Source organism: Pholis gunnellus (assembly GCF_910591455.1).
Source record: "Pholis gunnellus genome assembly, chromosome: 22".
NCBI classification, from domain to species: domain Eukaryota; kingdom Metazoa; phylum Chordata; class Actinopteri; order Perciformes; family Pholidae; genus Pholis; species Pholis gunnellus.
In genome coordinates, this window is record NC_136549.1 from 13,432,605 (window position 1) to 13,455,920 (window position 23,316).

General features: G+C 41.0%; 2 protein-coding genes across 2 annotated transcripts; both read left to right on the forward strand.

Moving 5' to 3' along the window:
* Window positions 1-11,415: 11,415 nt before the first annotated feature.
* On the forward strand, window positions 11,416-15,441 carry LOC306714154 (fibroblast growth factor 6-like). The gene is made up of 3 exons (XM_079184108.1): window positions 11,416-12,134; window positions 12,627-12,730; window positions 14,704-15,441. Exons 1-3 carry the CDS (start codon window positions 11,792-11,794, stop codon window positions 14,878-14,880), a joined length of 624 nt encoding a protein of 207 aa, XP_079040234.1. The 5' UTR covers window positions 11,416-11,791; the 3' UTR covers window positions 14,881-15,441.
* Window positions 15,442-19,668: 4,227 nt separating this feature from the next.
* Window positions 19,669-21,319, forward strand: fgf23 (fibroblast growth factor 23; the record flags this gene model as incomplete). Its single annotated transcript, XM_079183783.1, has 3 exons — window positions 19,669-19,903; window positions 20,002-20,105; window positions 20,855-21,319. The coding sequence occupies 3 exons, from the start codon at window positions 19,669-19,671 to the stop codon at window positions 21,317-21,319; spliced, it is 804 nt and encodes a 267-aa protein (XP_079039909.1).
* Between the last annotated feature and the right edge of the window lie 1,997 nt (window positions 21,320-23,316).

Sequence of the window (23,316 nt, forward strand, 5' to 3'; positions counted from 1 at the left end):
AAAAAAAAGGGACATTTTGAGACAGTGCATGCCAAATGGAGTCTAAAGTAGTTACTCATCCCACACCCGCAGTACCAGGCTGCCAAACCTAAGTTCACATGAGTGAACATGTAGGTGTGTGGGGGCACAGACTGAAAAAACAAACATCTCTTACTTAAAAATATGTTTGGAGATAAAAATAAAAAAGGAAAGAACTCATATTCATTATTCAAACTACAGTATAAACTATATATTATGGATGTACTTGCAGATACTGTCTATCAACTGTATCAAATATATTTAAAAATCAGTATTATAAACACAGAAATACATCCTTTTCTGGTCTTGTTGTAGTATTTTCAATAATTTTTTTTCTTCAATGTGTACACACAACGGCTTCAAACCAGATTTGTTCATTGGATTGCATGTCACATTTTATCCATCATCTTAACATGCATATTTTAAATGTACCAAACTTGTAAAATAATGAAAGTGTTGACTTTGTGAGGACATGTCTGTCTCTCCATCTGCAGGCCATGGCCGTGTTATTTATGCCCATGCATGAGTTCAGCCAGCAATCCAGCAGATGGCAGTAGGAGGCTGATGCTTCAGGGTCTCAGAACACAGAGGTACAGACGCTGACCTGCTGATTGACATGAACATGACATGTCTACAGCCACCCAGCCGCCCACTCTCAGGGCGGAAGCAATCCCGGCTTCCTCTGAAGTGCAGGAAAAGAGTAATCGCTCCGTTTTTACTGCCCGTCTAAGAGAGTTTGAGAGTGGGTGGCTGTCGGCTGTGGTTTGTCACACAGTGGACCTGGACTGAGACGTTCAGTGATGGTCCGTGTCTTCGGACCCAGACAAGGGAGGAAGACATGCAGCCGTGGGGCCAAAAGGCCCTGTGGTCACACATTCCTAAACTCCTCCAGCGCTGCCCACAGCCATGACCAAAATATCAGATCCAGTCATGCCAACACCGCGGTCACAACATCACGCTTCCATTCACACATATAGATGTTTATGTTGTCCTCCAGACAATGTTGTTGTCGTAACCACCTGAGAAATCATAAACTAAAGGTACACACGAGATGTCATTTATCTGGCACTGCTCCGTGTATACATCTCTTTTTAACTTGGTACAGGAAATTATTTAGATTTATGTTGCTGGAGTTAAAATGGCACCGCCTCCTCTCTTATAGTGTATGTTCCCAAACAAAGGCACGTGGAGAACAGAATGTAAAACAATATATGTTTCACTAAACTAAAAGTAGAAACACCCTCCTTGTTTATGACTGGTAAAAAATAGGTACTGAAAATTGTCCCGAGTTAAAAATATTTAGGTATGCGATGTTAAATGTTCAAAATAACTGAAGTGGGTATTGTACGTTTAGCTCTTATACATTTGTACTCAGTGGTGCACAGATTATTCCCTTTGGATGCCTGAAATGACCATATTAGGAAAACAATGAGGTACTTTTTATTTCTGTTGGGACTGAAATTTCTGCAACATCCTCTTTTAAATATGTTCTTATTAACCATACTTTTACTGGGGATGTTTTTTAACTTTTAATTTTTCATTTTAATTGAATCATCTCTTTATTTATTTTAGATTATATTACAGGAGTTGGGTTTACCAATTGTATTCTTATCTGGGTTGCTAATAAGAAATAAAGGACATTTTTCAAGAGTGAGTATCCTGTAAATCACCATATAATGAGCAATAAAACACACTTCCTAAACCTCACCTTGTTTCTACAAGGTGAGGTTTAGGATCACCTGAACATAACTCGGCACACAAGCGATCTCACATGTGGTGGGACATGTATATCAACTGCAATGAAAAGATTATATATCATAAATACAATAACCAACAACATATCCAGTAGACAATCAACAAATGTTGAGTTGACAATTAGTGCAACGTACAGGAAATAGTCTGGATTAGTTGAAGTACACATATGATTTATACATATTTGATTTATGTCATACAGTACATAAATTATATATATTTGCACACGACAATTACGTCATACAAGCTAGTCTTTTTATAACTAACTGGCCTGCCACATATTTAATTCGTATTGTCAGATCAAAATATTACATTATATGCACCTGTTGTGTTTCCAGATATTTAACAAAACCATAACTGTGATTTGTATCCGTGGCACCAGCAGGCAGTATTACCAGACTATTTTGGAATCGGACATCCAGCTGGATTTACTGGCCTATTTGGCAGTCGTGAGGTCATCGGTGGTCTTAATTTGAGCTTGTTAGTTGGAAGTGGTCAGGAGGCAGTTTTCCCCCTCAACCACTGATGTGAATGCCATCATTATGTACTGTATAGCATCTCAGAGTGGTAGTTTGTGTGGGGCTCTCTCAGTTCAGCGCCGCTGTCCTTGTATGGGTGTTCCGCAGGTGGAGACTGCAGTGTTGTTATTTACATTCCATGCAGCGCAAAGAAAAAAATAGAATGGTTCTTTAGTAGTGAGACATTTTAGTTAAGATGCAAAGGATTGCCTTGTTTTGCATGAATAAAATGCAAAGGTAATGTAATTAAAAAAAACACTCCAAAAGAGGTGGTTTGTTCCATTCTTCTACTCATAAACTCTGTTATTATGCTGCAGTATTTTTAGCTCTTCAGGAAGACAGAATGCTCTGTCAATAAGGAAATACATTTGTGTTCTGTACCAGTTATTTATAAGCCTCAATCTAAATCTGACTTGATGGGTTCCTGAGTTTTCTCGGATATCCGGCGACGTTGCAGTGTCAATGTGGTGTTGTTATTGTAACCTAGAAATGGCCTTGCGTCTGATGTCTTGAGGCATGGACCAGTGGCAACCACAGCACAGCCACAGCACAGCCACGGCCTTAGCCAGCGAACCAGAGTGGGCAGACAGATCTGTCAATCAGTGGCTTCCGGAGTTTGTTTTTCAGGACCATGTCTTCTTAAGTGCATGCTTTCGCTGACTTTCTTTTTCTTTTTTTTTTGGGAGTACACACGCGGCAGCCACGAAGCTAATTGCAAGGGAGATGAGAGACCGGAGAGTGTGGGCTTGTGACTGCACAAACTTAGGTTGACAAGTGCATTCATGGAGGACACAGCAAAACCCACAGTAATACGAAATGTGATTCACGTTACAAATCTGACTTTAGCTCAAGTGATTGTTTAACATTCTGCAGGTGACAGTCATAGGGAGTCTGTCACATGTAAAGGTATTTAGAGTATGCAAGAGCAGTGGTTCACGACCTTTTTTGGCTTGTGACCTCTTAAAACTAAGCAGTCCACTTGTGATCCCTCATCACAGGTTAGTGCCTTGTGCGGCTGTGTTCATGTCATATAAGGGATGGATGGTAGAGATGGGAAAGATTGCCATGTGAACGACATGCGAGCATTCCCCTCATCAAGATGGTTGGATTAAAATACTTACAATGTAAAATCATGTCCATGAAATATAGGTTTGATAATATTGAATTGTGTTTTTTTGGCTGATGTGAGAGGTCATAATTGTTTCTTTTTCAGACATTTTTATATTATTAATTGCCTATCCTTCCTGAATTTGTTTCATTTGAATGGTTTTTAGATGTCTGCAGGGGGGATTTTGTCTGTATTTCACAGGAAAAGAGGGGAAAAAAAGAGAAAAACAAGTAATTTGATGTTGAGATTTATTTTCTTTCATATCACTTTAAAGGGGAACTCCACCAATTCAACACATCAAGGTCTATACTGTGACTAAAGTTGTATAAGGCCTTTTGTAGCTCCATTAGCCGTCACAAGCATAACACACCCAAATCCCTGACCAAACAATCAGTGGCTGAGATGCATTGTGGGTAATCGAGGTGCCAGGATTTGACAAGAAGAATGCATGGAATAAAAAAGACGCTATCTCCTCTTCTGCAACATCAACACAAAAATGTTCCATTGTGAGTCGGTTGTGACTTCTTAGATTTATCTTGGGACCCCTTTGGCAAACTGCTGGGCTCGAGTAAAACAAAACGACTTTTACTGCAAAAGAGTAACAACATTGTGACATTTATGAATGCCTGAGTGCTGAATCATCATGACAAAACAAAAAAATAAAACAAAATCAGGCCCGAAATTGGGAATCTGTAGTATGATTATATGTGTTGACAAGACGGCAGGGATATAAACAGCATCAAAGGGCCGGGCAATAATTCAACGCTGCCAGTTTTACACTGTGACACTATTTAAAATAGCATCTGTAACGCAGCATTGTTTCCTGCGCTCCAGCGTGGCACTTGAAGGGCACACGAGGAGCAGTCTCATTAGGACGACCTTTTAACGGGGAGATCACTGGCAGAAGGACATAAGCACATGAGACCTCAGCGACTTCTGTCTCGTCATGCCTGGGATGCACTGCGCTCACTGGCTGCCTCATTTGCTCATGGATCAGCTGTATCAGATTCTCTGTTGTGCACTTTCCACAAAGTACTCTGCACAAAACACACGGCCATCTTTGACGACCAACAAGCAGCATGCTCTCAGTGCACTTTCTTTTTGCAACTCATAGTTTTCCCACATGGACTCATACTGCTCAGTGAACATGCAATCTTTGTCACAACTTTTCACTGTAAGATCAGGAAGTGCTCAGTCAGTGAGACAAATCATAACTGAAGAAACTCATGATAGTCTACAGGTCTGGCTCAGTCCATTAGTAATCAAAAGGGCCCTGAGGTTATTTTATTTTGATATTCCACCGAGACAAACTACCTGCAATGCAGGGGATGACACAGTTTTCTTTACTATGTTTAGCTGACCATCTGTCCAGCACTTCATCTGTCCAGCACTTCATCATCAGATGAAGCTAATGTGGTTTTGTGAACACATGTAACTCCCACTGCAAAAATCTGTACTTCTCGTAAGTTTTATTCAGAGTAAAAGGAACATTGGTCCCAGTCAAACCACATGCCAGTGCTGCAATGCAGTGAGTTATCGTCAGTCAGACAAGGCAGCACTGGATGTCATGACATCTGTTTGACACCAGAGGGCGACGTCCACGTGTGAGAGTGATGGGGTCAGGTGCAGCAGGAGTATTGTTGTACAACCTAGACTTTTCATTTTGGTTCATTCAAAATGTAAACATGTTGCACAACCCTTCTCCGACGCGCCGTGCTTTATCAAAGAAATGCTGTCTTGTTATCATGATATGGTGTCTGGTGTTGTTTCCTGATACACAGTTCATTGATCAGATTATTTACAAGCTAGACAAATTAGACTTATTTACAAATCAACATGACCATTAAAAATAAATAGGACCCTGAAACTGAAGCAGCTTAATGGAATTCAGCCGTTACTACTTGTATTATTTCCACCTGTTCTTTTCCTACAAGGACAGGTCAAAATGTGTGACATGAAAAATGGCCTGTACCTGCTCGTCTTCTGAGCTCTGCCTACTTGCCTTTTGACCCAGTAATAGAGAGTTATTACCACCCCTGTTTGGCCTCTAGTGACCTGCTTCTGTGGCCTGTGAGCGTTGCAAAAACGGTTATAGTAGATGGAAATTTTGGACTGTTGGTACAAAGACATGTCCCTGGGCTCCTGGAAGTGAATGATGTGTATTTTTAAGTATTAGCTGACATTTTGTAGAATAAATCATTAATCTGTAAAATTAATTATTAATATGAAGCTCAAGCTAGTAGGGCAGAAGAAAGCTGTTCTGGGTAAACCACATCTTGTCACTGATTCTTCCGGATTCTTCTTGAACACGATTGCGTATTAGCTGCTCTCCAGGAGAGGCAGAACCTTTGATCAACTCCTTGTGGGTTTAGATTTCATCCAGCAGGGGCCGTGACAAAAATAAATGATCTGATCTTTGTTGTGCTGGCCGAATGACAGCAGCTCAGTCCAGGATGACTCACTCTCTCAGCAGTGTGCCATTCCTGACGCTCTCCAAACCCATCCAGCCAAATTGCCTTGATCCTCCGCTCATTGCCGCCTCTCGCCCGGCGTCATTGTGGAGCAAGGTGGTCGCATCCTCGGGGGCCGGCGGCACCCTTTACATCCCGTAGGGGTGAGAACGTGCAAAGCAGTGAGCAAATGTGTCGAGAGAATTCCTCACATTCTCCTGCTCGGTCCTGGTGGCCTGGCTCGGTGTTGGGTTCCTGGGAGAGAGGGAAGAGGAGCCAGGGGGGACTCGGCTGCCGACTCAGCAGCTGACACCTCCTCTGATCTCTATCTCTTCCTACAGCCATAAACCAAACTGTCCGACTTTTCGGCATGGCAGCCACGTAAACAGAGCTTTCCCTGTGGCCTCAAGTAGGGCTGCCAGACTTTGCCTCGATGGAGCGGTTGGTTATGGCGAGGATGTGACACTGGCCAAACCTCAGCCTCAATGTTCCTGAATCTCATATTTGGTTCAGTGGAGAGGAAAAGAAACACGGCATCTAGATGGGAAATTGCTTCATTGCTTTCAGGATGACTTTTCCCTTAAATCTATGAGTCTTAAACTTCCGTTTTTGCTGTACATGTCAACAGAAATGTATGTGAAATAATTGGTTTGTTGGCAGGTGATATTACACTAATGGTCTTCATGGAGCCTGAATCAACGGGCCTTAAATCTGCTTTGTAAACATACTGCAATTAGTTTTTAGGACTCAGGGTTTTGTGAATTGACAACCTTGCTGAGCTCGCACACTTCGGGGCAACACAGCTCACAAAACCATTTGATCATATCTTGTTAAACAGACGTTTTCGCGTCTTTCAGCTCTCTTGGGATGCAATGTGATTACTGAGCTTTAATGGGGGATCGATGGCCATGATGTGAGGCATTCACCATCATACAGACCTGCATGGCTCCCGATCGCTTTCACGCGGTTAGCCGCAAGGTCGAGCATGTTTTGTCATCTTCATTTGCTGATGAAAGAGTTTTAAACCGAAACAACATTTTGATTTGCGAGCCCTTCACAAAGAGTTAGGCTTTGGTTTGCAGGAAAGGAAATTGGTCTATAAAATAGTGGAAATGGCCAAGAAGATATATTAAGATGTCCAAAACAGTCCAGAACCCCAACAGATATTTAATTTACTAACATATATGACGAAGAAGTTTAGAAAATCCGAACATAAAATGTTTGCATTTTTGCTCAACTGATAAACTGATGATTAAAAAGTAGATGCAGATTCATTTTCTGTCATTTGACTAAAGATGAATTCACTAATCGTTGTTCAAAGTCTTGGTGTTACATGGCTTCCGTGAGCTAAATGTTGGGATTTTGCCATTTAGAGGTAGTATGCTTCTATATTTCCTCACTCTAACTACCTTGGATGTTATGCTGAATGCTTTGCCAACAGTCATCCAACCAATAGAAGGGTCTTTTTGTTTTAGAACATACAGCATATCTTACCGACATGAGCATAGAAACTGCTGTGTCATTGGTTGGGATTTGTAACCTGCGTAAAAGTCACCTCTGCCTTGCTTCTTTTCCCCTTAGTCACTCTACGCCCAATTTAGCAGCAGGCACATCTTTCTCTGCACAAGCTGTACCCTTGAAACGGTATTTTTACTGGGAACTTCTGACAGGCTGCTCTTTGTCTCCACTGTGCAGCTCAAAGCTTGACACAATAATAAGGAAAGAAAGCAGAATATATGTCCTAATATATCTCAGCCACTGCATACGTTCTTGTAACAAGGCATGTCAGTTAGTATCAGGTTCCCAGTGGATTTGCTGCTTCTCCACTGTGTCCCGAATTTACAAAGCAGCGTAGGAGAAGGGCGGTGCAGTTTTTGGCTGCTGAATTATACATCAGCTTGTTCAGCAAAAATCTGAGCTCCTTTCAGGGTGGTACCGTTACTAATTTTACAATCCCCCGCTCCATTGGGTCCAAAATGAAATCCAATTGTTTGTGATCGATTCCGACATCGCTGCGAGCTGCTCGATTATGTAAAGTTTTGTCCCCTGCTTTTAATAAATATGGTTTATGAATAATGTAAATGTTCTCCAGTAATCTTAATGTGAAGGCATGTGCAGCCTTGGGTACGTCGTACATACATACACAGTGGACTGAGTATTATTGCCCGTCTATGCCGTCTATGTCATTCCAGGGAAATCCCCCCCACCACCCTCCATCTTCGGGTCTCCCCAGCTGTTGTTTCAATCTCGTCTTTTAAACCCCACGTTAATAAAACAGTAATTGGAAGAGCTTTGTATCCTCCTGTATCCAGTTACTTACACTTCAGTAATATGCACAAAAGCTGTTTGTATGGCTATTCCCTCTGGTCTACGTTCCGATTGATGTGTGTGTGTGCACTAAATAGATCCTATAATTGCAACAAAGACAGCTGACCTGACGATAGTTAACTGCAGAGACTTTTCTCTGGCTTTGGGCTCTAGTTTCTGGTCTTCTACGTTAGCTCTAATATATTCAGTCCAGGCGAGGCTATTGGCAAAATCAATTTGCTGTGTTATGCGGGCAAGTTTCCATCTGACTCCCTCTGTCCTCTTGTTTCCACTGTGACTCAGTTGTTGGGGTTGTACAGTCTTCATAGCTTGACTCTCTTTCGCTCTGGTCTAAAGCTGCAACCATTAGTTGATTAATCGATAATATGATCAACAGAAGAATAAAAAGAAATCTGCAACTATTTGGATTGTCGGTTAAATGGAAACTTGTATTGTTGTATAATAACTGTGCTATACAAACTGCAGGTGTGGAGTTTAAAAGGAGCGAGCATTTAGGAGGCAAGGGGGCGTAAAGAAGACACTATTGCATTATGGGGAATGTAGGATCCAGTGTTTTTGACCTCTACTGCTTAAATGTTAGCATTGTTTTATTCCGTCTCTTGGGAGACTAAATTGCTTGAGTCTCCTTTAGAGTTATTTATGTTATGCACGTGATGGCTTCAGCTTCTAAAATGTGGAAACGTGTTGCTTTGTTTTATCTTCAAATATAGAACATTTTATATATTTGGGTTTTGAACTGCTGGTCAAACATTTTTTCAGGACTTTCTGACATTTTATAGACCAAACAATCAATCAAGAAAATAATAATACTAATTAATCACTAATTAAATTATAATAGTTGGTTGCAGCCGTACGCTAGTCTTTGTGGAAAAGCAAGAGCTTTATTGAGTTTCAGGTGGACAGTGGTTGATTACGTCTTATGCCACCATATCACATTAGCATTTATTCATGTAATATGTTTACTAATATTTATGGATAAGCGATATATTGTTGTGCATTTTGCTTCAGGTTTTATAAAAGAAAAAGCAGCCTCAGCCAGTACAGTATTAGCTGAATTAATCTCAAGAGCTCAGCACCGTCTCATTAACGGTGCCCACTCGCCATTGATTGAAGTTACACTCTGTCAATAACCCGATAGTTTTGTCTATTCAGGTTGCCTTGGATTGCAAAGTCATGTGCTGACACAGCAAATCATTAATTTGCTGGTCCAGTGGGACTAAGAAGTCATCTTAGTCTCTTTAGCTTCACACATACATTCTTTATATATGAACTACTTTTACACGCAGTAATGTTGACAACATACAGCGAATCTTAAAGTACATCAAAACATGTACCCGCGGCTTCAAATGTAGTTTAATGACCGTCAACATGTAAGTATAGATTTAGCATTTTTCCATTAACGTATCTCCACATTGTAGGATATATTAATGTTTTGTTTGTTTGTTGTTTTTCCATTATCGGTTGTCTTGCCCCTGTTGTTTATCAGCAACATGGCCTCTCTGGTTGCTACGGTGGGCTTTAGGCTCCCTGGCAGCCAAGAGCACCTCGGGGGCCCAGAGCCTGGTGCTCTGTGACGCGGTGGGAATTCCCCCGAGACTTCATCTGCTACCAGCACCCTGCAGGACGGGATGCTAGCAGAAATGTAAAGGAGGGTGAACCCAGTGCACTCAGCTTCGACTTAATTTTGATTGATCCACATTTTAGACTGACAAAAAATGTTCTTATGTAAAATGGTGATTTTTGCCTTTTCTTTATCATCGACTGCAGGTCTTTTACACATTTTCTTGACCACTTTATGACCACTGAACTCAAAACAACGCCATGCATTTGATTTACGATATTATTTTGTTTGTTGCGGTGTGTTACTTACAATAATAACGCGCAATCTGACCAGGCAAAATATCTGGTTGTGTAAACTTCCTGAACAAACAGCTAAGGGAGTGTCAGACAGGATTGACATTTGCTTGCTCTCCTGTGACTGGCTGTAACTGTTTTTACACCTTCCTTCTAAATAAGGCAGCAGGCTGCCAGGACATATGACCACCGTCCCGATTTGGTCTCTGGACACAGTATCCATCCATCCATCCCATGATTGCTCAACGCCAATGAACGTCACACACACACGCACACACCCTCCCCTCCTGCAGGTCTCCCATGTGAGGAAGAGCAGCGTCAGGTCAGTCACAATTAGCCACAGGAAAACTGAGAGTAGGTTAAATTACTTTCAAAATAAAAGCACCCTGGGAAAATATTAGAGACCATGAATTCCTTTGAGATGAGATTTGATGCTACTAACTAACAATTTTTCATTAACAATCTGTAATTATTTTTGTCTACAAAGAGTCCAAAAAATTAAATAAAATGTCCACATTCCTAAAGTCTTCTAATGTCTTGTTTTTTGCTCCCAACAGTCCAATCCTCAGAGATTAATTTTACAATTTTATAAAACAGCGAAAAAGCAGCAAATCCTCACATGTGAGAAGCTAGAACCTGCAGCGGTTTGTCATTTTTGCTTTTTCTGTCAATTGACTTTTAAGCTGTACTTTGAATTGCTCGTTGTAGGCTACAATATAAAAGCAGTTTTAAGACGCCGCATCAGCCTCGTATGTTATTTTTTACTATCTCATGACATTATAAAATATAAACAAATCACTCATTTAACGGAATAAGAATCAATAGATAAATCTAAGTTAGTCGCAGCCATTGCGTTTATTTGCTTTTTTTCAGCTCATTTGATAAACTTTTAACTACAATTTTGTTCTACCCCCGAGTATTTAGCTTGAACTTTGCTTAAATGCTATTTAAGGTCATTTATTCATGACTATTATTTTTAGCTTATTGTATTTGTATTACTCAATTTTTCTTTTAAATGTCCTGTTCGATGACAAACTAATTATTAATAAGATGTAACTTAAACTTTAAATTGTGGAAGCCATAGCTTATAATTCACATAATTGTCATGCTCATTAAACCATTCAATGACTGATCCTGCTTTGTATGTAAGCATTTATTTAGGTTTCTCCTTAAATGTGTAGTTTATTTATTTAGGGTTGATAGTTTTGGGAGACGAGATGATGCAGAGCACTTGTGCAAGAGTCTTGTGCGAGATACGGGTTTTATTTTGAAAATCACCACGGGAAACGCTTCTTCTGATTCCCTCTGGCTTGTTCGACGCTGGTGTGAAGGTGCAGCACCCCCCATCATTGCTATCAGAAGTGCTGCTGCTGCTGGGGTCCTGTAACTCTCTCTCCTCCTCCTCCTCCCATCTCCTACTTTTGATGGGGGGGTGTAGCCGTGAAGTCACAGTGATGTCATACTAGGATGTGAGAGTCGTTGGCTAGGTGAGCTGGTTTTGCGGTGAGTGGTGTCCCCTCCACGACCAGCGCGTTGCCTGTACAGAGGCGCGGAGCGGCGAAAGATGATCATCGTCAACGGCACCAATTCAAGCTCCGACGAACTCCGTCTCTCTCCTCCTGCTCAGATCTCGGGCTATGGGGCCCTGATCTGCCTTGATCCCAAAACAAGCCTTTACCACCACCATGCCAAAGGACAAAACATAAGAAGAGTTGCATTTATAGGGCAGGTAACTTTGACCACGTGCCCCAAAGGTAAACTGGATGGCCATTGCGCAAAGGTGCCTCTACAGCATGTCCAGCGGGGCCAGGACGCACTGGACGCTGCCAGCAGTTCTTGTACTGTGGACTTCTATCTGGGGGATCGTTTCATCATATCCGATTCCGAGCAGGACTAATGCGACTTTATTGGAAAAGAAGTGGGAGACACTCTTCTCCCGCTCCTATCTGGGTATAACTGGGGGGAAATCGGAGCTGAACTGGGAGAGTGACTATTTGCAGGGCATCAAAAGAGTGCGGCGACTGTACTGCAACGTGGGCATTGGGTTTCACCTGCAGGTGCTCCCGGATGGCAGGATAAGCGGTGCACACAATGAGAACCAATACAGTGAGTTGCATCCGGCAAAGCACTGGAGCGTAACCCTATGCGCAAAAAAAAAAAAGTTAAAGCGGGTCACTTGTCTTGATTGCATGATATTTAATAAGAGGTGTCGGCATGGTTGAAAGTTTCCGAAGGCAAAAACAGTGCGCCTAGCCCTACATCCGTGCAGTGCGAAATATCCTCCCAAGCCAAAAACATGACATGAATGCTTGGACCCAGTTTAGACGCCAACTTATTTTTACCCCGCGTCCCGCTGCAGCAGGACACGCACACGGAGCCCACCTCAGCACACTGTAAACTACACACTCTTCATACTGTTTAAACTGCAAGTGGGGTGACTGCTCCAAAGGGCTAATTGAGCAGAGAGAGCATCATCCAGTCGCAATGCACCTGCAAGGTTACACCCATCGCTGCTGCATAGGCCAGTTTACTCGAGTTTGTCCCCCAGTCGCAGTGTGACACTGTCTTTGCTTTCCCCTAACGTTGTGTTTCCTTTAGGTCTAATAGAGATCTCCACCGTGGACCGAGGAGTGATCAGCATGTTCGGGGTGAGCAGTGAGCTGTTTGTCGCAATGAACAGCAGGGGAAGGTTATACGGAACGGTACGCTTGTGCGCAACTCTCTCCACACACACACACACACACACACACACACACACACACACACACACACACACACACACACACACACACTCACATACACACATCCTGCTCAGTGTAAGATGAGTTCATGTAGCTGCTGCATCCGTGGGTTTATGGGCACTGTTGTGTTATTAATATGCTCTGATGATAGGAGGGTTTCTGTGTCGGAATCTGTCAGTGGGGGAAGAGGAACTCAGATCTTTTATTTAATAATACTACAGTGTGAAAATATTCAGTTACAAGTAAAGGTCCTGCATTTTTACTTTAGTCGAAGTACAAACGTATTAGCATAAAAATACTGAAAGTACTCATTGGCTAATTTCACAATAAATAATATTTACATTTGATTACTTTATATTCTGCTGTAGCTTGTGAATTTACCCCCCCAGGAGCAATTGAGTCTTATATTTACCTAGAATAATACATCATAATGCATTTGTTGATTACTTTTTGAATTATTAATCTCAATGTGCAGCATAAGTGAAATTGTAAAATGAATGTAAAGGAGTAAGACATGACAATAGTTGCCTCTGAATTCTAGTGTAGTAGATGTTTACAGTAGCACAAATAAAAAAACTACCTAAGTACAGTACTTGAGTACATGTACTTAGTAACTTTCCACCATTGAGTAAAAGTAACAATACCACAATATACAGTATAAGTACTCAATTACAAGTAAAGATCCAGTACTCAACACTTCCGTAAAAGTACAGAAGTATTATCAACAAATTGTGATTTAAATATCGAAAGTACTGCAGTGGAGTGACCCCAGTCAGTGAATAATAGTCGATATTATTTAAATGTTTATGCAAAATGTAATTAATTTACACACATATGTGTAGTTTGATTTTGAATGCATCATATTTTAATAACTAATATGTTTTCATGCAAAATAACAGATAAATGTAATGGAGTAAAAGAGTACATATTTTCTTTGAGATGTAGTGGAACTGAAGTATAAAGTATCACAAACTGGAGATAATTAAGTAAAGTACTCTACTTGAGTATCTGTACTTTTTAAAATATATATATATTTAGTTTATTCCTCACCAAGTTCATCAAAGCAGATAATAAACGTAACCCTCCAGTGAACATTAATCTGACAATAGTCAAACAATAAGTCAACATTTCATGATTTAAACCAACAGCAGGAAAAACGTTTAGCTTAGCGACGGCCTGTCTTTAAAAGTAGGCCAGTTAATGTCTTTGATTACAAAAAAGGGCAACGGTTTGTATGTGATATTCACAAATACACAGTACATGTGTATTTAGGAGCAATCAACATCAAATCATGCAGTGGGTCTTTTCAAACACACGTGAAACACCTTAATAAACGTAATCAGTCAATATTGGATTTTAATTTCACAATGAACGATACAAGAACGTTATGTAGGTCTGGTCATCAAAGCTCAATACCTTTTTGGCAACAAAATCTAGCCATTTCTTCTTACTCTTTGATAAGACAGCGTCTCATTTAAATACGATTTTTGCCAGTTTTGGGCTTTTTATTTCGGTTGTTTGTGCGTGTTTAACTTGTTGTGTTTGCTTGTGTTTAATCAATATTTAACATTTGATAAGTTGAGCTGCTTTCGTTAAATTACAAAAAGGGTTTTTGTAGAAACTCAATGTCTTACTTTGAGGTATATAAATCATTGTTTTGAAGTTGGTATTGAAACTTCAATCAAACTATACCCTGCCCTAGCCTTATGATTGTAATAAATGATATAAAAGTGTATTTATTTGGTCCAAATATGGTTCGAAATATGCATTTTATGAACTACAATGTGTTAACTTCTATTCTATAATGTGTCTAGGCAGAATGTTTTCCAAACAAAAGGTCACGCTGAACCCATGCACACGTTGTGATGTTCCTCCTGTGTCTGCCATGAGATGTTTTGACCCTCTCTCTCTCTCGCTCTCTTTGGCATTTTTAGAGAGTCTTCGTGGACGAGTGCAAGTTCAAGGAGACTATGCTGCCCAACAACTACAACGCCTATGAGTCTTTTGTTTACAAGGGCTTCTACATCGCCCTCAGCAAGCATGGCCGCGCAAAGAGAGGCAACAAGGCCACCACCGCCATGACCGTCACACATTTCCTCCCGCGACTATGAGAGAAACTGGCAATAACTCAGTAATTTGCACATGTGGATGTTCTTCCAGGTAATATAGAAATGCATCGTCATGATAAACACACCGATGGACTGCGAAAGAAAACACAAATATTTATTCTGTTTATATATATATATATATACATATGTATATTTGGATAGCTATCTTTGTATATGTACTGTGCTGCTTGTTGTTTTTATGGATGGGGAGAGTTGAAGCCTTTGCCTGTCTCACTTTACCTTGGTGCTTGCTGTAACTGAACTACGTGTCACTTCCTTTTTTGAGATGGAGGATGAGCTATATCCTGTGCTTTTAAAGAGTGAAATGAATACTTTTTATTACCTCAAAGAACCACTCTACTAGATTAAGGGATGCATGGACTTCTGCTCAAATATCTGCTAAGTTTATGATTTCTTTCAAACCTTTTGAGCGCTTGATGGCTCCCTGCTCGATTATCAATGTCCTGCAGTGGGGGAAACTTAAATGCACTACCTTTGCTGCACGAAATGAAAGGTGCCTTGGTGTTCCCACTTGTGGCCCACTTAAACTTGCATGTAAGAGACACCTGCTGGAGTCAGAAATAGGGCTGACACTCCGGAGAGGGCCTCAGAGGGGTGGGGGGTGGGAGGGTTGACTATCTCTGGTTTATTTTCTTTTCCATAATTAGATCGATTAAGTAATGTACAATCTGTGGTTGAGACCAGAGCGCGGTCAGCCATAGACGGTGGAACGAGGCCATAGGTTTGACTGTGTGGCATCGCCAGCTAATAAACAGGGTGGAATACTGATCTATCTGAGCATGGAGGACTTTTTTTTTTTGGACCCGGTTTGCATAAGGAACGACTGAGCGCACAGTAGAAATATACACGTTGTCTTGGACAGAGCTCCTACAGCGAAGCAGGTTGCCGTTTTTGAATCGCAAAGCTTTAGCTGCTGCTGAAAATGATGTCTGGTGTCCATGAAACCAATGAAAAACAATGTAAATAGTTGCAAATGTAAAAGAAGAATTCAGGAGCTTTTTACGCTGCTTTTGTCGCAGTTGCCTGAACGAGGCAAAAAGAGTTCAGGTTGCACAGTTAGCCATCGACGATGGTGCCTGAATGTTTTGTCGTGAATCGTTCCCACCTTTGTTCCTTTTAATTGATCTTTGTGTGTTTGGTGGAGTAGGTGCGTGCCCTGGGCCGCTTCCCCCCCCGCTTGTCTGTGTGCTCTGCAGCAGCACTGCAGTGGCAGCGAGGCGTTGGGAGCTGGAGGCAGAGAGTTTTAAATGCAATTATGGATGAGCCAATCATGTTTCACCCCGAAGGACTAAAAGACAGTTGATGGACTGGATGCACGCTATAGAAAATGTTGTCATTTCTGTTGATTTTTAGGATGATTTCATCAATTCGAGGGGTAGAACGTTGGCATAGAAGGCCGTATTCATTTAAGAATTGGTATGCATAGTGGCAGATTGTTTACAAAGCTGAAGATGTGCCATGCTTCATACCCTCAATGCTATCACGTGGATCAGTATATAGTTTGTTACATATTCAAAGTGTGTTTTTCTTGCTTCACTCAGTTGGAGAGTCTTATAGCGTGCATCTACCCGCCTCGTTTCTGCAGCTGTTAACCAGAAAAACCTGAATCTCGCTGCCTCCATCCGTTCTTGTGTTTGGAGAGGTAGCCGGACTATTTAAATCCAGGAAAGACGAATGCGAGGAAGCCGCCCTGCTGTCTTTGTTGTTCGTCAGACCCCCTGCAGGAATGTGGATCTGCCAGGATGACAGGCAGCCTTCCACATACCTGAGCGCCCCCCCCCCCCCATTGAGCTCTGTCACCCCCTCGCCACCCACCTCTGCTCGTCCCTTACCCCCCTCACCCGCTGCAGGCAGGGACCTTGGGATTCCAGCTGTAACCCAGGAGCTTCCTCCTCTCCTTTCAGCCTTTTTTAGTTCAAGGTCAGAGTCACGGACCAGCCTTGGCCCCAACCCCAGTGGCCAGGGTGGTCGGCTATATGGGTCGTACTGTTGCCATGAAATAGGAATTTGAAATAGTTTTTCCCCGCAAGAAACACTTCATTTTATGCCTAAACAGAATATGATTTGGTGAACGGATGACTCGAGAGTAGCTCTCCGACTTAAAACCACAGCTAGCTCTTATAGTTCTCTGCGTCACAATCTGCGATATTTTGCAAAACAACCCTACTTCCCTTTTCTGAACGTATAGAGCCCCGCCCCTTTTAAAATGCAGCTCCACAACATGCTGTCCCCTCCCCTTTCCAAGAACTTGTGTTGGTAAATTTCTGGGGAGGGGACATCTGCAGAGTTAATGCAGTGAGGAGGAGCAGGCAGAGCGCACAGTCACGCAGGGCCTCACCTCTCCTGCTGCAGGACCTGCCCTCTGCTGCTGCTGCTGCTGCTGCTGCTGGACGCTGCCCGACCCCAAACACCTCTCATCATCAGTATCACCTGCTGCTCAACTGTCTATGAAGCACAGATCGATTCATGACAGTATTTTTCTAACAGATAAATCTCTTGCTCTCTTTTTTTGTTTTGATTCAAATTTTATCGGGAGCTTCAAAAAACAAACGGACTTGTTGCTGCTGTAGATGAGGCTGCATGAAACACACTGATGTACATTTATTGTTGGGAGTAAATATCCATCTTTTGTTTTTTGGCTGAAGTAGTCGACAAAAAAAAAAAAAACAGTACTTGTTTCAGCATTTTCAGCTGAGGAAGCTGTGGAAGTGAACTTTGCGCATGCACAGCAATGAGCACTTCTCTTGCCAACCTCACAATCAAAGATGTCTGACATCTGTAGCAGGCGGCACCTTACTTGATTATAAACTAGCGTAAACAAGTTTTCTCGCATTTTTCTGTCAAGAAATAGAGCTGGATCCCGAAAAGAGTGAAGGTCTGTGTCTGAAACAAAAAGCTCACCCTTCAGCTTTGACCAAAAAATGTTATCCAGATTTCTTGTCGTCTTTTTTTTTTTTTTTTCTGTCCACAGCTTATCATAGATCAAATTTGAATTAATTCAAGGGGAGGAATATCTTTTTTAAATCATGTTTAATGTACTAGCATGCCTGAGCCCCGAAGCTTAATTAGGGGTGTGTGCTTCATGTGTTTGTTTTTTTAAACTCCTGCTTTAAAAGGGAGTGAGTCTCCACTCTATTCCTCTCATCTCTGTTCTCATATACCTCACCCTCTGCCTTAGTTTTGGTTTGCTGATGACTGTAAATTACGACGAAACAAACTTCAGTCATTTGTTTCTGAAAACAGACAATGCTAAGTAAGGATATTAAAGTTTTTTCTTTTATTTTTGTACGTATGTGCTGTGCACAGCAGTCCACTGTATTCCTGAGATAACAATAAAAGTTTTTTTTTAACTGGTTGCTGGTAAAGTGTTGTTGTTCTCTCTGTCGGATCAGCTGATCTCTGATGTGAATGTGTGTTTTATCGGTAAAAGTAGCAATACTACAGTGTAGAAATACAAGTAAAAGTAAAAGTCCTGCATTCAAAAGGTTACTAAAGTATTAGTATCAAAATATACAAACAATACTCATAATCCAGAATGGCCCATTTCAGAATAATGTATTATATCATTGAATTATAATTATTGATGCATTAATGTGTAAATTACTTTAATGCTTAAGGCATATGTTTTACTACTGCAAAGTATCTTGTGAATTTCACCAAGGGATCGAAAAAGTCTAATTTGTATCTATACTAATACATCATATTTCATTTGTCAATTATATTTTGTATTATTAATCTGATAAGTAACCGGTTATCAAATAAATGTAATGGAGTAAAACATGCAATATTTGTCTCTGAATTGTCGTAGAATAGAAGTATAAAGTAACATAAAATGAAAAATAATTGTACTTAAGTGTAGTACTTGATATCATGTAAAATCACTGTTGTGTGCAAATTAAACTTGAAGATTATTTTAATTGTCGACATTTGAAAGTGGGTTTAATTTCCTGGATTTTCTTTTTAAGAGAAGCTGTTTAAAAGTTGTTGTGTGCAGCAAGAAGGATAGTTCTTCACCGAAATATAGTTTAAAGGGTTTCATGCTGAAACTCCAGCATCCAAAAATAGTTTAGCCAGTTAAATGCGACTTCCCAGTAAAACTATACTAAATAAGGCAGTGGTTCCCTCTGCTGGTGAAATGGTGAAAATGTTAAGTTGGGCAGGTGCGTAAAAACAGAAAACCTAAGTAACTTCAAACTGTGACTTAACGTCCAGTCCATTGAACTACACTGTAAAACATTTTACATGACGCTCAATTAATCACTGATTAATTCCTTCATCAAGAATTCTGGAGTTAGGACTAATTTCACTAAAACACAACTAATTAACAGTATATTTTATTACTGATTTATATTCACATAATTTTTAACGATTCTGCATTATGTCCTTTCTTTTTGTTGTCTTTATTATTTTCTTTTTTTTTCATATTGCCCATTGCACCATGTTTCCCCTCTGAACCAAAACGTTGGACCATCAGGAAATAGTCTTAGAATAATGTCCAAGGTGGATGACTCAAGACGTGTCACCAAAAATAAGAGTCCAGTCTGACCAAGAGCATCGGGATAAACAGGCAGAGGTGGAAGTGGCCCTTCCGCTGCAGCAAACCCGCACATCTGCTTTGGGGGCGAGTTTCTTTTTTTTTTGACGCAAAGGATGTGAGCAGGAGTGGCATTCAGGGGGCTTTAAATAGGAACTGTCTCCAAACTTTGGGACAACAGAGCATCTGAAAACTCCCAGCAGCTCTCTCAGTGGAAAGCACCGGTTTGCTCCAGGATGGACGTCAACAGGAGACTGAGGATGAGGGACACTGTGCTGGCGATCTTACTCGCCGTACTCCAGGAATTTCCTCTCGGGGAAACGGCCCCGAACCCGTCGCCGCTGGTTGGATCCAACTGGGGGAACCCGAGGAGATATGTCCACCTGCAGACATCCACAGACCTCAACAACTTCTACTTGGAGATCAGATTAGATGGCACTGTGCGCAGAACGACAGTCAGGAGTTCATATAGTAAGACGTCTTTTAGTCGTTACATTTTTTTTTTGGTTGTGGCAATATGATGTATTATCTTTAACACTCCAATGCTCATTGCCCTTTCTTCCTGACAGGTGTGATTTTACTGAAAGCTGAAACAAGGGAGCGCATCGCCATCCTCGGCGTCAAAAGTAGCCGTTACTTGTGTATGGATTTGGAGGGCAACCCATTCAGCTCGGTAAGCCAATGCTTGCTTTCAGTTCTGATGTTTGTTACTATTATTTCAATCGATCCATCATACTGAACTTTTACTTTTGAGTTGATCTATCTTGGAACCCCTTGTGAGGTTTTACGCATCGGTTATAACATTTAAAGAGCCATCCTTTTACGCACAAACGTACCGCAAATATGGAATGTCTTAACATCAATTCATTGTATTATTTTAAAACACTTTGTTTGACTAATTTCTACTTTGACCTAAATAGATACAATACACGTTTCATATTTGGAACCACTGTGGGGTTTTACTCATAGTTTTTAACACAGCTTTCTATCCTTTTACGCACAAAGTTGACTGTTGTCTACACGTGAATATATTCATTGGATTTGGTTTAATGCATGCACTGATATTAAGGGAACAAACTTCAAATGGTAGCGAAGTTATATTTAAAGTTAATACCAAACAAAGATAGAATAAGGCTACACACTGATATGTAGGGAATTAAAACTGCATTGAACTAGAACTAAAAGGACATTATCCCAACCTTCGTGATTTCTTCTAACATTCTGGTGTTTTTGCAAAATAATAGCATTGGATCAGATGGCTGCATTATCTACTTCGAGCATTCAGTGCATTAGCCTATTTGGAGATTATTTCAAATAAAAGCTGAGGAAATGACAACAACGTATTATCTTTCCTCCTGTAAAGAAAATGTGATATTCCTTCCCTGTAGTTTAATTGTCTCCCTCTCTCCTTCTGTCTTTCAGCCCATCTGCCTCAGAGACGACTGTCTGTTCAACCACAGGCTTCTGGAGAACAACCGGGACGTGTACTTCTCCAGCCGGACCGGCATCCTGTTCAACCTGGAGGGCTCCCGGCAGGTGTTCTCAGCGGGCCAGAACGTCCCGCAGACCTCCCTCTTCCTGCCCAAGAAGAACACGGTGCCGCTGGAGCGCCTCCTGCTCCACAGGGAGAAGAGGAACCAGGTGGTGGATCCCTCCGACCCGCACAACGTCTACTTTGGTCAGACCGAGGAGGGCTCGGACTCTCGGGCCGTTCCGGAGGACGACGCTGATCTAGAGGTGGAGGTAGAGGTGGAGGTGGAGGTGGAGATCGGGGATGACGTGCGCAACGTGTCCCGGGAGACGCCGCTGGCTCCGTCCACCCACGACCCGTGGAACGTGCACTCGTCCAACCCGGCCAGCCCCCGGAGCACCGGGACCATGGGCTGATTTTCACTGATTAGGATACATTTACTTTCCTCAAAGCGAGTTTAGCGTTGTAGTTTGTCATGATATCAGAAAAAAACTGATAAGAGGCTTTTCAAGTGGCTGGGTTAAATAATGTCTTTTCAGTCATCACTCATTCACAAAAAAAAATGAGACTTGACCTGCAGCCCCTTTTTGCAAAATTAGTGTTTCTTTTAGATCACTGCAGATATAACATAAATCAACAAGGGATGCGAGTTTTACCTGAATTCATCTCATCAAAAATGACTATTCAGAACGTTCCTAAGCCGGTTTGGTGACAAATAGAGCGTATAGGAATTTAAAAATGTAGTTTCATGTCCCATCTGACTATTTTCTCCTCAGAAACAGATTACAGAAAAAGAAAATCTTGGTTTTGTGCCAAGCTGAGTGATCCGAATCCATTTCCCATCCCCATCCATTACAGTTAGTGGCACTTGCTCACACCGAGCTATTGCTTAGATGAGAAATGGCAGTGAAAGATCATTCAATTATTCATAAACACGCTTTAGTTTCCCCGAAGAACTACATGATTCATGTCAGTGAGGATTCAATTGCTTAGCAAATGCAAACAAAGCTTTAGAAACTAATAATCCCAACACTCCGGAGAAGTCAGCACGTTTCTATTTAGTTTTTCTCTTCTCATTGAGGTTTGAACAGCTGGTCTGAGAAACCCACATTTCAAAGTGAAGTTGATGTTATCTCAAGACAGAAGCCTACCTCTGGAGGGCTGAAGGCCCTGTCTACTGATGTGAAACTATAGGCAGGCATGACTTTACACAAAATATATATATATACATGAATATACTTAGTTGCATTTAGTAGAGTTAAGGTTAGCCTATATTTTAAAGCCCTACGTTTTCTGAGTTGGATATAGAAGTTTTGACATTTGTTTATTGTTCTGAACCTATAACAGCAATTCCAAAAACCTTTCAAAACTACAGATCACTAAAAGCACAGCATTTTCTGTGTTAATGTATCTGTATTTGTACAAACTAGCCTAATTCATGACTTGAATGAATATAACTTCAGGGTAAACGACCTTTTAGAGCAATCTTGATATGAAATTGGAACTCTTGCTATGTGATATTTACAGGTGCTGGGCACCACCGGCAAACACTAAAACCAGTCCCAAAGAGTATTTATTTATTTAATTCCATTCCTTTATTGTTATTTATGGTATTTATAAGGAGGCTTTACAGTTAAAATGTATATATTAAAAAAAACATGGTTTGTCTTTGAATGTATGAGTTGGAGTTGTGGAGTGTTTGGGACCAAATAAACTATAAAGGAAACCGGTGTAGTGGTGTGTGTTATTTATGTAAATTCATACAGCTGTGATTTCTTTTATTTTTTATAGCTTTGGTGTTCTAATTTGGTAAAGACAAGCTGTCTGAAAGGAAGTCATGAATGAGTCAGCAGGTTTAACTTTGAGCAGTTCCACTCATTAGCTGAATATCTTGCACTTTCACACCTCCTCTGCTTAATTAGGAAACAGGTACACTTCACTCTAAAAATACACTTGGTGACATTTTTACCCGAACAAACTGTTCAATTTGTCACCCATTAACCTTTGACCCGTTAACGGAAGTGTTCGACATTTTGGGGCATAGGAAATTCCAGGAAGTTACTGCTCCCAGCCAAGAAATAGTCCCACCGTAAAATTGTAAAATAGACGTTTTTACACTTGGTTTTGTTACATATTAAACCAACGATATACAACGTGTTCATCAGTTTGCTTTAGAAGAGCTGGTAACCGGATTCAGTTGCCCTCAGGCAGAGCCTTGTTTAAAGTCTTTGTGCTATAGGCTGCGCTAATACATCCCAAAATGTCGACCCCTTCCTTCATGGTGAGCTGGTAACGCTGTACTCACGTTTTTGACTTAAGTAAAAGTAGCAATAGTATAAAGTCTTATCTTTATCTTAACACATTTGTTATAATTTATTATGTATTATTACTCAGAATCCATAAAGTAACAAGT